The 17,488-nt window shown below is 37.0% G+C and overlaps 2 protein-coding genes across 2 annotated transcripts; both read left to right on the top strand.

Annotated features, from left to right (window-relative positions):
- The first annotated feature begins 5,245 nt into the window (after nucleotides 1–5,245).
- LOC104086889 (uncharacterized) lies at nucleotides 5,246–7,871 on the top strand. Its single transcript, XM_009591236.4, has 5 exons — nucleotides 5,246–5,617; nucleotides 5,724–5,792; nucleotides 6,068–6,150; nucleotides 6,286–6,485; nucleotides 7,649–7,871. The coding sequence occupies exons 1-5, from the start codon at nucleotides 5,409–5,411 to the stop codon at nucleotides 7,760–7,762; spliced, it is 675 nt and encodes a 224-aa protein (XP_009589531.1). The 5' UTR covers nucleotides 5,246–5,408; the 3' UTR covers nucleotides 7,763–7,871.
- A 7,504-nt stretch (nucleotides 7,872–15,375) lies between these two features.
- LOC138910271 (uncharacterized) lies at nucleotides 15,376–16,381 on the top strand. The gene is made up of 3 exons (XM_070201500.1): nucleotides 15,376–15,534; nucleotides 15,627–15,736; nucleotides 15,805–16,381. The coding sequence occupies exons 1-3, from the start codon at nucleotides 15,376–15,378 to the stop codon at nucleotides 16,379–16,381; spliced, it is 846 nt and encodes a 281-aa protein (XP_070057601.1).
- The last annotated feature ends 1,107 nt before the right edge of the window (nucleotides 16,382–17,488 follow it).

Raw genomic sequence — 17,488 nt, 5'->3', positions numbered from 1 at the left:
AAAATAAAAAAAATTGCCTTAGAAATTTATTTAAGTTGACTTCGGTCAATGTTTTGAGCAAACGGATCCGGATCCGTGTTTTGACGGTTTTGAGGGGTCCGTATCATAATTTGGAACCTAAGCGCATGCCCGGAATCGAATTCGGAAGTCCCTAGCCCGAGTTATCAATTTTTGTTGAAAATTGAAAGTTTGAAAGATTTATGATATTTAAGAATTGGCTGATATTTGAATTTATTGATACTGGGTCTGTATTTTGGTTTCGGATCTCAGAACAGGTCCACTATAATATTTATGATTTTTTTGTCGAATTTGGTGAGAAACGGAGTTGATTTGACATGATTCGGACGTTCAGTTGTGAAAATAGAAGTTTTAAAATTTTCTTGAAAATTTTATTGATTTGGTGTCCGATTCGTAGTTCTAGGCGTTATTTTGATGTTTTAGTTATGCGAGTGAGTTCGTATGATGATTTGGTACATGGGTGCATGTTTGGTATGGAGCCCCGAGGGCTCGGGTGAGTTTCGGATAGGCTACGGGTGTTTTGAAACTTAGAAAAAAATCTGATTTTTGGCTTCATCTGTTATCTGTTGTTTCCTTCATCACGTTCGCGGAGGTACTCTTGCGAAAACGAAAGGTAAAATGGGGCGGAATGATTTTCTTCTACGCGAACGCAGTAGCTAGGTCACGAACGCGGGGCAGTGGAGGATTACCCTTCGCGAACGCGACCAGCTTCTCGCGAACGCGAAGCTTGAAGGACCTAGGGAGGGGACACTCGTTCTTCTACGCGAACGCGAGCACTGGCTCGCGAACGCGGAGGCTAGGGGAGACAGCCTTCGCGAATGCTAAAGCCATTTGGGCTGCTGCACATCGCGAACGCGGCAGGCCCTTCGCGAACGCGAAGAAGGCCTGACGCCCAGACCTTAAAACATTTCAAAAACGGGATTTTACCCATTTTTCATAAACTCTCCATTAGAGCTCGGCCTAGGTGCGATTTTTAAGGGAAAATTCAACACCAATTCATAGGTTTGTACTCTTTAACTCATTTTTTTCCATTTCTATCATCACCCATTAAATTCCTAGCCCTAATCTTTGTTCTTTCATGGTAGAAAACTATGGATTTAGGAAGAATTGGGGGGTTTTGGAAGTTGGGGATTTAGACATCAATTTGGGATCGGATTCTGAAACTAATTATATAATCGGGCTCGGGGGTGAACGGGTGAATGGATTTTGGTCCAAACCTCAGGTTTTGATCAAGCGGGCCTGGGGTTGATTTTTGACTTTTTGGGGAAAAGTTTGGGGAATCTAAATTTATGCATTGTAATTGATTTCTTTAGCAATATTTGATATTATTGAGTCGTTTGTGGATAGATACGAGTAGTTTAGAGGTGGATTCTAGAGGAAAACAGTAATTGAGCATTGAGTGGCCATTGGAGCGAGGTAAGTGTCATGGTTAACCTTGACTTGAGGGAATAGGACTTGTTTGTCTATTTGCTACATGTTTAAATGTTGGGGAACAACGTATATGTAAGGTAATGAGTACTTATGCGTTGTAGTCGGGTTAAAGCATGCAGGCGGGGCTTGGTTTCTTGCAATTATAGCTTCCTTTGTTCATGTTATCCATGTTTAGACTAGTATTGTTAAATTGATCGTTCTTATCATGTTTACGGATCTTCTAGTGATAATTGAGTATTGATCCCGAAGTTGAGGTTGATATTGTAGAACCAAATGTTGAAGTAATGCTTGTACTTGTTATTCTATCTCCCTGTTGTTATTTGTTTATTGCATTATGGTAAGGGAGAGTGTTAATGCACGAAGGGTGATGTTGTGCCATATTGTGAGTGTTAATGCACGAAGGGTGATGTCGTGCCATATTGTGAGTGTTAATGCACGAAGGTTGATGTCGTGCCATATTGTGAGTGTTAATGCACGAAGGGCGATGTCGTGCCATATTGTGAGTGTTAATGCACGAAGGGTGATGTCGTGCCATATTGTGAGTGTTAATGCACGAAGGGTGATATCATGCCATATTGTGAGTGTTAATGCACGAAGGGTGATGTCATGCCATATTGTGAGTGTTAATGCACGAAGGGTGATGTCGTGCCATGTTATGAGAGTTAATGCACGAAGGGTGATGCCGTACCGTTTCTATTAATTTTATGGTGAGGTTGAGAGTAAAAGCACGAAGGGTGATGCCGTACATTTTTTCTTTACTATGTTTACTTGTCCTTATTGGTTTATATTATATTGGCTGTTCAAGTTACCATTCCGATGTAGTTCACTATCTCGTATTTCCCTCAGTATGTTCCCCCTCCCAATAGTACATGTTTAGCTATTATTTGTACATATACAGTTAAATTGTACAGGTTTGTTATGTATGTATCTTGTCATAGCCTCAGCACTATTTCGTCGAGGTTAGGCTCAACATTTACAAGTACATGGGGTCGGTTGTACTGATACTGCACTCTGCACTTTCTGTGCAGATTTTGGTACTGGTCCCAGCTGATCGAGAGGCGTAGCAGCTCGGACTGGTCCATCGGAGACTCAAGGTAGATCTGTTAGTGTTCGCAGACCTTGAAGTCCCCGTCTATCTTCTCTGGGTTTTTTTATTGTTTCTTTCATTCAAACAGTTGTATTTCTTTCAGACTTTTACTTGTAGTAAATCCTAGAAGTTCGTGAATTGTGACTCCAGATCCGAGTGGTAGTAATTAATGAAGTTTTTATATTATTCCGCACTCGCTGTATTTCATTTTCGCTTCCTTGCTGTTATTTACTGAAATGAATAAGGATTGGCTTAATAATTCTCTAACGTCGGCTTTCCTAGCAAGTGGAATGTTAGGCGCCATCACGGTCCCGACGGTGGGAATTCTGGGTCGTGACAACCCATGAACCTCGCCTATTGCAAAAATATATCGGACCCTTGTCAATTGAAAGACGCATTGGGAAAGCCACATACCAGGTGAATACTCCATCTTGGTAGAAAATCCATCCAGTCTTCCATGTCAGCCGTCTGAAATCACTTCGCAAAGACATGGAGCATCATTCACAAAGCCACATCACAAGATCGAGGGGAACAGACCTCCAAGCCAACAAGAGCCTGATCAATCATCATCTTGCAGGTAAGACTCTGAGGACATCGCCAACTCAGGTGGGGGAGAATGTCATGGGCCACTTTCCATCCTCGCCCCATGACCCCTTGGACATGTCCCATGGCGTCCTGACAAGCCTCCCAATGCCTAGCGCCATGGTCGGTCCTGTGGTCTTGGCAGCGCCAAGTGACAAGCGTGCATGTGCCTCTGTCGCCTCACCGATAATCCTCGCCAGCGCCCACCAGCTGGCAAGTGCCAACAGTGTCGCGCGCACAGACCTTCATGTGGCCAACAGTGCCGCGCGCACAGATCCTGATCCAAGTGCCAGCACCCAGCCGCAGGCATACAAGGAGTGTTGCGCGCGCCGACAGCACCGCGCGCGCAGACCCTGATGCTCAAGACAAAGTTGCTGCCAACAGACTTATTTCTACCTTGTAGAAGGCTAAGTCATTTTCATTGTAATTATAGAGTAGTTTTACTTCATTTTCTTTCAGTGTGCTTCTATAGTTTTTATAGGTCAAGTCATGTAACTTTGGTTTATCTTTTTTAAATATTATTAAGGGGGATCAAACATTCAAGCAAACAAACATTTCTCTGTACTGGTGTATCTCCCCCCGACACCTCGTAGTCTTTTGTAATAGTTTTCATTCATTAATGCAATCAGCTTTCATTCTCAATTGCTCATTTCAATTCTCTCATTTGCTCACGACATAGATTTTTCTGTACGGCACTGACAATCTCGTCTAGCGTACGGAGGGGACCTCAATTGGCGGACAACAACTGTACTGATATCGATTGCTTAGCCTTACGTCGCCCTTCCAAGGAATCTCGGGAAGGCGCCGCGTAACAGATATTATGAATTATTTAACTTATACTATGATTAATTCCTAATTTTTAATATTTTTCTCATTTCAGAAATAAGATTTATATGTTCATATTAAGTTCATAACATATTGAAAAAAGAGAAAAATATTATGATATTAGAAAAAAGTAAAAATGTAAATACATAAAAGTTAATAATTTAGAGGGTAAAATAGGTAACTAAGAAGTTTTATCGAAATAGGAGGATGAGAATGTCTACTGTGCAAAGTTGGAGGATGACTTTGATCTTTAGAGTAACGTTCAGGGATATGATATTCATCCATTTATAAGGGCTAGAGAGGGACCTAGCTGCAATTCATGAAATACATAATCAGATTAACTAACATGATGGTTCCTCCCATTACGAGCCGGCATTTCTATATTCTGAAATAGTTCGCCAATTCAGTGCTTTATTTGTCGAGTCAATCTTCCTGGAGAAGACTTGAAAAGGATTTCCCGAGCATGGTTGAGATCAATGTGAAAATCAGAGCCCGGATCACCAGCTAAGGCCCCTAAATGTCCGCTCAGTGATAAAGGAGGTAGGGGTGCAGAGACAGCCAGGAGGTTTGCCTAGAAGCAGCCACCCTTGAAAGAGTGCGTAATAGCTCACTGATCGAGCGCTCTTGCGCCGAAGATGAACGGGGCTAAGCGATCCTAGCCTCATCAAATTGAGCATAGCTTGAATGTTATACTAGACACATTAAGCACATGATATACATAATTAATCGAATATGAATTATCACACTTATAATTGAGCTCTCATGTTTATGAACTATTATTAAACCTAGAACGTTTAAACACACAAATAAAATATTTATAAAGCTTAATTTGTTAAATTACACTGACCGTTTAAAAGCTCTTTATGCTGTCATTATACATAATTAGTTAATTTAAGAAAAGTGTGACATCCAATATCTAGACAATTTTCTGTGGTTTTGAACTTTCAAACTTCCTCCCGATCGCCTATATCTCTAGACTCTAGTCATCCATGAAAGTGCATTGGATTATGAAATACACTAGTCCAATTTGCACCAAACATGATACAATCAGTTTTGGTAACAATCACGTACTCTCTATATTTAAATAGAAAAAAATTTGAAGTGGTTTGCTTTTCTTTTACTCCTCCTTATCCTAATGCCTCACGTCTATACTCAATTGTATTAAATATCCTTAACTATATTTTCAGTTGAATAATTCTTTCCTCCACTGTAACAAAAATGTTACTACTTCTATACATAGATTATACTTGACTACTTGTAGATTATAAAATATGCAACTATTTGCGAAGACTTGAACCCCAACGTATATGCCAAATATTCTATATACTACCAAACTTTCCGCTCTCTATGTATAAAACCCAAATGTAAAAAATCGTGGCAACTTATTCCATTCTTACCATCTCCATTGAAGATCTCTTCTCCTCTTTCTCCATCTCCATAGTTAGGATAATCTGCACAATTATCAATGACAAAATCTATTATTTTGCAAAGTTCTACAGGTATCAACCATGCCTGCAGGTCTTGTTATAGGTCACATAATCTTTCTTTATACCCTAGTTTTAGCTTGAAAGTCTTGAAATTATACAAGGATCTAAGCAGCTTTGGAGGTCAGCATGATAGCTTGTCATTTCTCGGATCCGGAAAAGGACTTTTAACTAGTGACAAAATTAAGAGGTAAACATCTTGGTTTTTGCTACTAATAACTAATATTTGTGAACATATTTCTTTTAGACAACATGATCGACTTTACGTCCGCCTTTCTTCTTCATTTTCGATATAGGAAGTTTGTGGTGAGCAGTAATGGTCAACCAGGAGGTCCCTTGCCTTCTCCGCCTCCTTCAAATCCCTTGTAAGTTTGACATTTATCGACAGACGAATAGATTATTATTTAGAATCAGTCAATTCAAAATTAATGTAATATTGTATGTACTATATACATTTTAATTTGTTTTGCATATGTATATATAGTTTGAGTTGGAAATTTGAACTCACAAAACCCAACCTAAATCCGTCTCTTCATTTATCAGATCCTCTACAAAAATTAATAAAAAAGAATGTATACATTCAACTGCTCTAATTTAGTGCTTCTAATAATCACTATACTTTTTCTGAGCATTGTTGCAGTAATGGCTGGCTTATAGGAATTCTGCTATCAATAATTTTACCCTTCTTCCGCAACAAATGGGGGTCACTATTGCAACTTAAAAGTAAGATTTCATGAGTTACTTACACATATTGCTGATTTCAATTGTATTTCCTTAAAATTCAAGATTAATTTAAGAAGATAGAAATTAAGGGGTCTTTTCATGTATATTAAAAGGTTTAATTTGCTAATTATACAGATAAGGTGGAAGATGTAATAGAAACAGTAGAAGAAGTAGTAGAGGAGGTGGAGAATGTGGCTGAGGAAGTAGACAAAGTGGCTGAAGAAATTGGGAAAGATTTGCCAGAAGGCCAACTCAAAGATACTCTCAAAGCTGTGGAAAATTTCTCAGAAGAAACAGCCAAGTTTGCTCATGCAGCTGGAGATATTATTGATAAGGTTTATCTAATTAACTCACTTTATGATTTCTTAGTTAATTAAACACCTTCATTCCCAACTAGTACGTAATTTATTATTCTTATGTTTTACTTTTAAATTTCAAAGTTTGGTTACTTGTTCAAATTAAAATGGGATTTTTTAAAATCTGGCGACTGACTTGACTATACATTAAAAAAAAATAAAAAACAAGCTACTACTCCACGTACTTTGAAAATTTGCCTCAAATACTTTAATAACTCAGTCATAAAATTAATATTGTTGACTTTTAAGAATTGAAAGATACTAATCTTTCTGCAAAGTCGGATTGATATTTTTATAATTTTCCTTAATCTCTTTTCCTCCAAAAAATAAAACTTATACAGCTTATGCAGTCTGACTAAACAATACAGCTTTAAAGTTCATATATAATTGTTAACCTCATCTTCGCTATAAAAAGAAAATACCAATTTCATCAACTATGACTTGAATAAGATTATTATACTAATTTTTCTTGTTCCTTATTGATGTGGAGACTAACATTCTCTTCTCCTTGTCCAGCAAGAGAAAAGGAACATGACCAAGAAAATATGTTTTCTTTTGAAATTTCCTTTCCTAACTCCAGCTGCTTCACAAAAATTAATCCTGTATCAAATAAAGTTAATTTCGTCCATGGGTGGATTTAAATTATATACACAAACGCTGTAAAGATATTTTACACTATCACTAAATTTTAACCTCTTATACGAGTTTATTACTCAGCTTTTCAGATTAATGCAAAATGCAAATAACAAAAACGTTTTTCTTAAGCTCTTTTCTATATAAGACTAATCAAACTTATACACGCTATCGTAGTCTGACCAGACAATTGCTTTAACAAAATTCATTCATAATTTTGTTAGTCTCGTCTTCGCATTCAATAAATGGCAATTGTTTATCAACTATGACTTGAACAATAGATTATTGTGCTAATTTTCCTTGTTCCTTACTGTAGAACACTAACGTAACATCCACTTCAGCTTGTCCAGCAAGAGATGAGGAAATAACCAAGAAAATATATTTTCTTTTTTAAAATTCCTTTTTTAACGCTACCTACGTTAATAAAATCCCGTATAAAATTAAATAAAGTCAATTTTGTGTACAGGAGGAAGAATAAAGTATAATACGTACATTTTATTTATATGCAGGTACAAGACGTGGAGCTTATAGCTGAGAAGAGAGTGAAGTCGTCGGTCGAATCCGTCACAGATGAAGTCAATAAGTCTACAATATCTAAAATAGATATAAACTCGAAGAAATAACTCAATTAAAATATAGGATAATCTGCGACCAAATCCTTGTGTAAGTAACTCCATATATTCCCATGTACTTCATGATCACATTAAGATTTATTTTGCTTTGTTTATGTTCCATCAATCTTTTTCTTTTTCTTATTTATTTTCCTTCCTTGGTTTCTTATTGGTTTTCCTCAATTTCAATTTGTTTTTGGTGAAGAAAAAAACTTATTAATCTCCACGAACAGGTACAACATTCTCAGCTACTTACAATCTGCCTTTCCTATTCTATGCTTCATATAAAACTTTTCTAATATCTATAACATGTAATCAATGAACTCTCTAATTCAAACTAAGTGTGTTGCTCAGCCATTCCCTTTCGTTGTTGCCCTGCTTCATGTTGAGGAATATTCTTCTCCGCATTTTACACTCTTGATTTATCTGTTCAATCACAAATTCAGGTCGTGGTAATTTGAATTCCCAATAAGTCAGGTTTCTTGCTTTTCAAATACGATAGACTAGTGCTGTCATAGTTGCAATGACAAGAGCCCTGCAACTTTTACCTTTAGTGCTCCTTGCTAACCTCCTCCATATTCCATTTATGTCTCTTTGTTGCACTTCACTCCCTGTCCAGCTGAGTATACCTTGTAGGCAGATCTGGGAGAATGTACATTCAATAGACAGATGTTCTATGGTCTCTATATTGGTACCACACATTACACACTTGTCATCTTGATTAATGCCCAACCTATATAGTCTATCTTTTGTTAGTAGTGGTTTATGCATCACCAACCAGCAGATGAAACTGTGTTTTGTCATATTTCCTCTGCTCCATATCCATCTCCAATTTCAATTTGTTTTCCTCAAGTCCGATCGATATTATAATTATCATTAACGTAGTCATGTTTGCTTTTTCATGAAACAATTTCCATCATGGCCCTTGACCCTTGAGAGACTAATTTTGTAGTAATCATTTCATTTCATAGCTTAAAAATGAAGAAGCTTCGCTAATTTTGTACTATTAGCTTGCCTCCACGACGAGTGTATAGTGTAAAGAAATCCTTGAGAGACTAATTTTGTAGTAATCATTTCATTTCATAGCTTAAAAATGAAGAAGCTTCGCTAATTTTGTACTATTAGCTCGCCGCCACAACGAGTGTATAGTGTAAAGAAATTCTTAAAATATCATGTCACTTAAAAGAAAAGTGTGGTTTATATAACCTTAAAAGTAAGACTTAATACATGTTATAACAAGTACTGTAAAGTTTCTTTACACTACTATGTATTTAAGTTAAGGCTTTTTATATAAATATGCCAGACTTGCAAACTATTATGCGACCCTAAATAATCGTGCGAAGCATACAACGAAATCTGACAAATTCGACAGTTTCGCCGAAAGTTTCTAAGTAATGTAATCAAATATCTCTATAATAATTTTGTTTATTTCGGATATGTTTGGTTGTTATAGTATCATAAAGATCAAATGTTATAACATAGCATGAAATATTAGTTTCAAAAAAAACTTGATTTTTTATAGTAAAGTATTATTATAGAGAACGGAAATGGGTCAAAAATACCCCTCTACTATACTAAAAGGATCATTAATACCCTCCGTTATATTATCTGTTCACTACTGCCCCTTACATTATAGAACAGGTACAAAAATACTCTTCCTCCGTTAAGGTCTCCAACATGTCCAAAATCATCCCACATGGCCTAATATTTTGCTGAGGTGGATGCCACGTCACGTGCCACATTACCCCAAACCTCATTTTACCCCTTCCCCTGCTTCTTCTTCAAACTACTACCTTCTACTTCCCCCAACCACCACAATCACTATCACCACAACCCTCCATCAGATGCCCCATCCTTAGTGATCCATTAAGTTTTTCAATCTACTTTTCCTTTTGTTGGCTAAACTAGACACAAGTTGATGACTAACCATAGTTAGCTTGTATACTTAACTGTAGAGTGTATAGTTAGGTTGTTAAATGTATGGTTTGGTAGTTAGAAGTTAGTTATGGTTAAGTTATTAGATGATAGTTATTTACTGTATATATACAGTACACAGGGAATAGAAACTAATGGATTCCATTTTCATTTCTCTCGATCGTGTGAATACTGCCATAAGTTCAAGATAAGTCAGGTCCAATGTGAATACTGCCATTGCAAGGGACATACCAAAGAGAATTGCTACAAACTCATAGGGTATCCACCTGACTTCAAGACCAAAAGGAAAGGGCCTGCATCTACCCCTGACATGTATGCCAATGGTTTCTCTGGTGTAGACTTTACTGCAGGGGATACTACCCACAGGAACACTCAACCACATTTTGCACTCACTCAAACCAATGATTCCTATCAACAGAACAAAGGACGATACTCTTGTGTTTATCCACAACAGCCAATTGCCTATCCACGTCAGCAGACTCCTAATTTTGGACCCCTCCTCAGTCTAATTCAACTCCTGCTTTCTTTACTAAAGAACAGTATCAACAAATTCTTCATATATTGTCAAAGAGGAATGAGGAAGCTCCAGGATCATCTAGTAGGTTGGTTGCAACAAGTAATCTGATTGCCTTAATAACCAAATTTATCAATAAGAACTGGATCATAGACACTGGTGCTTCAAATCATATGACCTCTAGAATTGACATGCTTAATTCACATAGTTCAATTAACAAAGCAAATAAAATTACTGTTCACTTACCAAATGGAGAGATGGTGTCTGACTCTCATAAAGGGGAAGTTATTTTCCTTAAATATCACATTATATCGAATGTGATGTACATACCAGACTTTAAGTACAACTTGTTGTCAGTGTCTCAACTCACCAAGGAGCTTCAGTGCTTTGTTGCCTTCTTCTCTGACTTCTGTATTTTTCAGGTTCTCTACAGTGGTCAGGTGAAGGGGATTGGTAAGGAGAATCATGGACTGTATATTCTACAAGGAAAAAGGCTTCTGAACTCCTCAACACAGTCTGCTAGGATATGTCTCAACACAGTTGGTGTTTCTTCTAGTTCTGAGCCTAGTTCTAGCTCTAGTACTATTGATAGTTCTAGTTCCTACTCATATAGTAATCTGTGGCATAATAGGTTGGGCCATGCTCCTGTAAATATAATAAAAAGACTCAATGTAATCAGTGATGTGAATGCATATACTCATGAACATTTTTCTGTGTGTCCCTTAGTTAAGCAATCCAAACTGTCTTTTCCTCTAAGTAATTCAACTACTAAATCTATGTTTGAATTGGTTCATTGTGATATTTGGGGACCCTACAGGGTGCCAACTTATGATAGAAAGGATTTTTTTGTTACACTAGTTGATGACTACTCTAGATATACTTTGATATTTCTTATTAACTCCAAGTCTGAAGTTGTAGTAGTGTTGAGAGACTTCTTAGTTAAAGCAAAAAATATGTTCTCTACTGATGTAAAATACTTGAGAACTGATAATGGAAGTGAGTTATTTAGCAATGAATTTACATCTTTGTTAACCACTCTTGGGATCATGCATCAGAATTCTTGTGTATACACTCCACAGCAGAATGGAGTTGTGGAAAGAAAGCACAGAACAATACTAGAGATGGCAAGGTCTCTCAAATTTAAATCTTCTATTCCTCTATGATTCTGGGGTGAGTGTGTCACTACAACTGTCTATCTTATTAATCGATTTCCTTTTAAGGTAATTGGGTACAAGACTCCTTTTGAGATACTTTATTTGCATCCTCCTTCACTGCAGCAATTAAGAGTCTTTGGGTGTCTGTGTTATGCATCCAGTCTTAAAGTGCATGACAAGTTTTCACCTAGAGCAATCCCAGCAGTTCTCATGGAGTATTCATCCACTCATAAGGGATATATCCTCTATGATCTATCCTCAAAAACCTTCCTCGTCAACATGAATATTACATTTGAAGAAGACATATATCCCTTTAAGAGCATTAAACAAGTTAGCAATCCAATGTTTCTTGTGTTGGAGTTTGTTCCTTCTGCTTTTAACACCTCATTTACCCCACTATAGCTCCTCACAATGTGACACAACCCTCTCCAGCAGTCTCAGAAAATGACAGAGTGTCTGATCACTTACATCTTCCAAACATAATTGAAATTCCAACTACAAGTGAAGCTCGTGTAGCTGATTCTCTAAGTACATAAGAACTCAGAAAGTCCTCTAGAACTAGTAGATCTCCTCTTTGGTTGCAGGACTATGTATTTCAGTCCAAAGGGTCCAAATGTACCTATCCAATCTCAGCTCAAGTGACACACTCATATATATCTTCATCTTACTGTCAAGCTCTATCAACTTATTCTGCATGTACTGAACCTCAATCATTCTTAGAGGCAGTCAAAGATCCTCAATGGATGGATGCCATGAAAGTTGAGATAGTAGCATTAGAAGACAACCACACCTGGAGTATTGTGGATCTGCCTCTTGGAAAGAAACCTATTGCCAGTAGATAGATATTCAAGATTAATCTTAAATCCTCAGGGGAGATAGAGAGGTTTAAATCCAGGATGGTAGCCAAAGGGAAGGCTTAGACTATAGTGAAACCTTTTTACTAGTAGCTAAGATGGTGACAGTTAGATCCATTTTTGCCCTTGCAGCTTCAAAGCAGTGGCTTATGTATCAAATGGATGTGCATAATTCCTTCCTCAATGGTGATCTCCTAAAGGAAGTCTATATGGTCATTCCTGAAGGATTTGCTAGACATGGAGAGAATCATAAGGTCTGCAAACTACACAAATCTCTATGGTCTCAAACAAGCTCCTAGATAGTGGAATTTGAAACTTACTGAAGCTCTGGTGTTTATGGGATTTGAACAAAGTCACTATGACTATTCCCTATTCACCAAGAAGGTTGCAGGTGATGTATTAATAATTTTGGTGTATGTGGATGATCTATTGGTTACTGAAAGTAATCCAAGTCTGATCAATAACATTATGTGCAAACTGCAGCAGAGGTTCAAGATGAAATATCTGGGGTAGTTAAAGTTCTTCCTGGGCATTGAACTTGCAAGATCAAATAAAGGCATCTTTATGTGTCAAAAAAAGTATGCTCTTGAGCTAATTACTGAGGCAAGCCTAGGAGGTGCTAAGACAGCTGGTACTCCACTAGAATTGAACCAAAAACTTACATCAGTGAAGTATGATGAGTGTATCAAACACAAGGAATCAAGTAGGGATAAGCAGCTTGAAGATCCCAGCAGCTATTAGAGATTGGTGGGGAGACTATTGTATCTAATTATGACTAGACCTGATATTGCTTTTGCAGTACATGTATTAAGTCAATACATGGACTCTCCTAAAGTATCTCACATGGAAGCATCCTTAAGGGTAGTGAGGTATATCAAAGAAGCTCTTGGTCTGGGGTTGATCATGCCTACAGGAGATACTGAGCAATTCACTGCCTACTATGACTCCGACTGGGGAACATGTGTAGAAACAAGAAGATCAAGTCATTGGGTACCTAGTTAAGTTTGGGAAATCTTTGATATCCTGGAAATTTAATAAGTAGAATACTGCCTCAAGAAGTTCTGCAGAATCTGAGTTTAGAAGCATGGCTGCTTGTGCAATAGAAATCGTATGAATGGTAGGCGTGTTTAATGAACTTGGAGTCAATATTCAGATGCTAGTAAAGATGATATCAGACATCAAAGCTGCAATACAAATAGCAGTTAATCCCATATTCCATAAGAGGACAAAGCACATTGACATAGACTGTCACTTTGTGAAAGAAAAAATCAGTCAAAGAATGTTACAAACTGAACATATACCTATTGAAGATCAATTGGAAGACTTTTTTACCAAGAGTTTAGTAAAGGCACATCATGATCATTTGCTGAACCAGCTTGGATTTGACAATTTGTTTAAAGCATCAGCTTGAGGGGGGGTGTTGGCTAAACTAGACACCAAGTCGGCCATAGTGATCTGGGAGTCCCGTGTGGAAGGGCTCTCGCTCAATAGATCAAAGGTACGTCGGGGATAACAGGCTGGTGACTCCCTCTTTTTTGTTAATTTAGGTGACGTAGTCTTATCCGATGAATGGAAGTGAGAAGGCGGAAAAGGTCGTAAAGGGCTAAGCTAAGGGAGGTTGGCATTCCGAAGTCAAGTGAGCTTTTCTCACACCGCATAGGGTGGTTTCCTACGAGACTAAGCGCAATTTCAGGAAGAGTTGGACCCTTGCCTCTAGGCTTCCTTCTACCCATGTGCTAAAGGACAGAAAAAAACAATTTCTTTCTTTATATTATTTTATTATTTGGAATAATGATAAAGGTCGAACCTTGCTAAAGAGTGGCTTTTGATGACTAACCATAGTTAAATTATACACTTAACTGTAGAGTGTATAGTTAGGTTGTTAAATGTATGGTTTGGTAGTTAGAAGTTAGTTATGGTTAGGTTGTTAGATGGTAGTTATTTGCTGTATATATATACACAGTACACAGGGAATAGAAACTAATGGATTCCATTTTTATTTCTCTCGATCGGTTCTTGTTGGGTTTAAAAGATTGGTGTATGGGAAATGGAGGGAAGAAAGTGGAGGGAAAGTGAGCTCCCTTTTTGCTTTGGAAAGAGTAAGTATCCCTCATTGTTGGTGGAAAAAAGGTGAATGTGTCTATATTGAGAAAGCACTTTCTTTGATGTTAAATGGGTTAAAAAGAAAGTAAGTCTCGCGTCGTCTTCGTCATCGCTCGCTCGGCTCGGCTTCGACTTCGGATTGGATTTGGTCAACGATTGATTGATTAATCTTTTTGGACAAAAATATTTTTAATTAATTAATTAATTAATAAAAATTCTACCCGGAATAACCTAGGACCCGCGACCCTGTCTTTTTCTTTCCCGGATTATGTTAAATCCTTTTTCCCTGAATATTTCAAACGGGAAATGTTCCCACCTGTTCCAACAGCCATGGCTGTTTCTGAAAGGTTGTAAACCTTTTCAGAAACAATGCCAGAAAATGGCTATAAATATGCCTTGATCCAAAAATCTTTCCTAACGAAATTTCGTGAGCTTCTTCTCCTTCTTCTGCACAATTAAAATTCCAGTGTGGTTTACGGCCTTCGAGTGGTTCGCTGTTTCACCAGCGTTTTTGGTACCAACACTCTGGTGAGTTAAATCATTCTATCCTCGGAGGATAATATTCCAGCACCTCGGGTACTTGAGGGGAATAATTTCCTTAAGGACACACTATGCATTCAGTGGGCTTGATTTTATTCCGAAATTACATTTCAGATTCAGCTTCATTATTTTGACATTCTGTTGCTGCTACTTTTCTGTTTCTTCTTCTATTTCAGAAAGTTTACTATTTCATTATTTATTATAGTAATACAGATTGTATAACAATCTTAAGGAAATTACTTTTTATATTGTTGTTTGTATTTTTTTTTTGGAGATTAAAACCTGCGTGGTTTTCTACTCCTTCTGAATTTTACTATTTTTAATTTGAAGATATAAAAACTTTATCGAAGTATTAAAATTCAGAAACAATTTGAAGAACATAAAAACTTTATCGTTTTCTGTGAAACAATATATAAAAACTTTAATTTTTATTTATTAAACGTACTATTTATCATTAATTACAGTACTGTTTACTGTTCTATTTTTTTGCCATTAAATGAACTATTCTATTGTTGACAGTGAGAAATGGCAATTAATAATGGAAATCTTTCTGCGACTGTTGTGGCAATGACGATAGCCTTGTCAAGCCAAACTGTTGTGCCACCGGCAGAGAAATCAGGAAACTTTTCTGGAGCCAACTTCAAAGGATGGAAGCAAAGAGTGTTTACTGACTTACCATGCTTGGTATGCAGAAGTTCACCAGTGAAGACCCCCTAGTGCATGTCGCCGACATGCCAGACAATGAGAAGTTTATGATTGTTGAGGCATGGAAACAGGAAGAATTTCTTTGCAAAGGTTACATCCTAAGTGCTTTGAAGGATGACTTGTACAATGTCTACAGTGCTATGAAAGCTTCAAAAGAATTATTGGACGCACTTGAGAAGAAGTACAAGACTGAAGATGCATGCTTGAAAAAGTTTGTGGTTGTCAAGTTTCTAGACTATAAAATGATAGACAGCAAAATCGTGGAACCCAAGTTGAAGAGATTCAACTTATTTTTCACGACCTTATTGTTGAAGGTATGGTAGTGAATGAAGCATTTCAAGTGGCTGCAATGATTGAAAAATTGCCTCATACGTGGAGAGATTTCAAAAATTATCTAAAGCACAAGTGCAAAGAAATGAAGTTGGAAGATCTTGTGATTCGTCTCAAGATTGAGGAAGGCAACAAAACAGCCAAGAAGAAGTCTTGTAGAAATTCAACGATTATGGGAGCTAATATCATTAAGGAGACTGCTCCAAAAAGTAAGAAGAGGAAGAGGTCTTCTGGACAGACTAAAGAGCATAACAAGAAAAAATTCAAGGGTAACTGCTATAACTGCGGAAAAGCTGATCAAAAAGCCCCTGATTGTCGTCTCCCGAAAAAGGATAAGAAAAAAGGACAGGACAACATAGTGGAGAAGAATGATGACATTGATGATCTATGTGCAATGCTTCCGGAATGCAACCTAGTTGGAAATCCGAAGGAGTGGTGGATTGACTCTGGATCCACTCGACATGTTTGTGTTGTCAAAGAAGCATTTTTGACTTAATCTACTGATGGTCCCGAAGAAGGGTTTTCCATGGAAAATACTGTAACAACCAAGATTGAGGGTCGTGGGAAGATATTCCTAAAGATGACTTCCGGCAAGGTGTTAATGCTCAACAACATCCTTCATGTTCCTATTATTAGAAAAAATTTAGTTTCAACTTCTTTACTTGTTAAGAATGGATTCAAATGTGTATTTGTATCTGACAAAGTTGTTGTAAGCAAGAATAAAATGTATGTTGGAAAGAGCTACCTCGCAGAGGGCCTTTTCAAACTCAATGTAATGGTTGTTGACAGTATTAATAAAATTTCAGATTGTTCTTATTTATTTGAGTCAAATGATTTATGGCATATTCGTTTAGGACATGTCAATTATAAAACATTGCAGAAGTTAATTAATTTAGAAGTATTGCCTAAATTTGAGTGTAATAAATTAAAATATCAAATATGTGTTGAATACAAGTTTGTAAAATATCCTTATAAGTCTATTGAAAGGAATTCAAATCCTTCAGACTTAATTCATACTCACATTTGTGATATGAAGTCAACACCATATCGAGGTGGAAAAAATTATTTTATAACTTTTATTGACGATTGTACTCGATATTGTTATGTATATTTGCTTAATAGTAAGGATGAAGCAATTAAAGCATTTAAGCAAATACAAGAATGAAGTGGAGAATCAATTGAATAAAAAGATCAAAATGATTATAAGTGATAGGGGTGGAGAATATGAATCTCCGTTTGCAAAAATATGTTCAGAATATGGAATTATCCATCAAACTACTGCGCCCTACACACCTCAATCCAATGAAATTGCGGAAAGAAAAAATCGGTCATTAAAGGAAATAATGAATTCTTTACTAATAAGTTTCGGATTACCGCAGAGTTTGTGGGGGGAAGCTATCCTTACAGCTAACCGAATACTCAACAGAGTACCGCACAACAAAACGCAATTTATTCCATATGAAAAATGGAAAGAAAACAAACCCAACTTGAAATATTTCAAAGTGTGGGGGTGTTTAGCAAAGGTACAAGTACATTTACCCAAAAGGGGAAAAATTGAACCAAAAACTATGGATTGTGTTTTCATTGGATATGCTACAAATAG

Source organism: Nicotiana tomentosiformis, chromosome 4 (genome assembly GCF_000390325.3).
Source record: "Nicotiana tomentosiformis chromosome 4, ASM39032v3, whole genome shotgun sequence".
NCBI lineage: Eukaryota > Viridiplantae > Streptophyta > Magnoliopsida > Solanales > Solanaceae > Nicotiana > Nicotiana tomentosiformis.
This window is presented reverse-complemented; position numbering and strand designations above follow the sequence as displayed.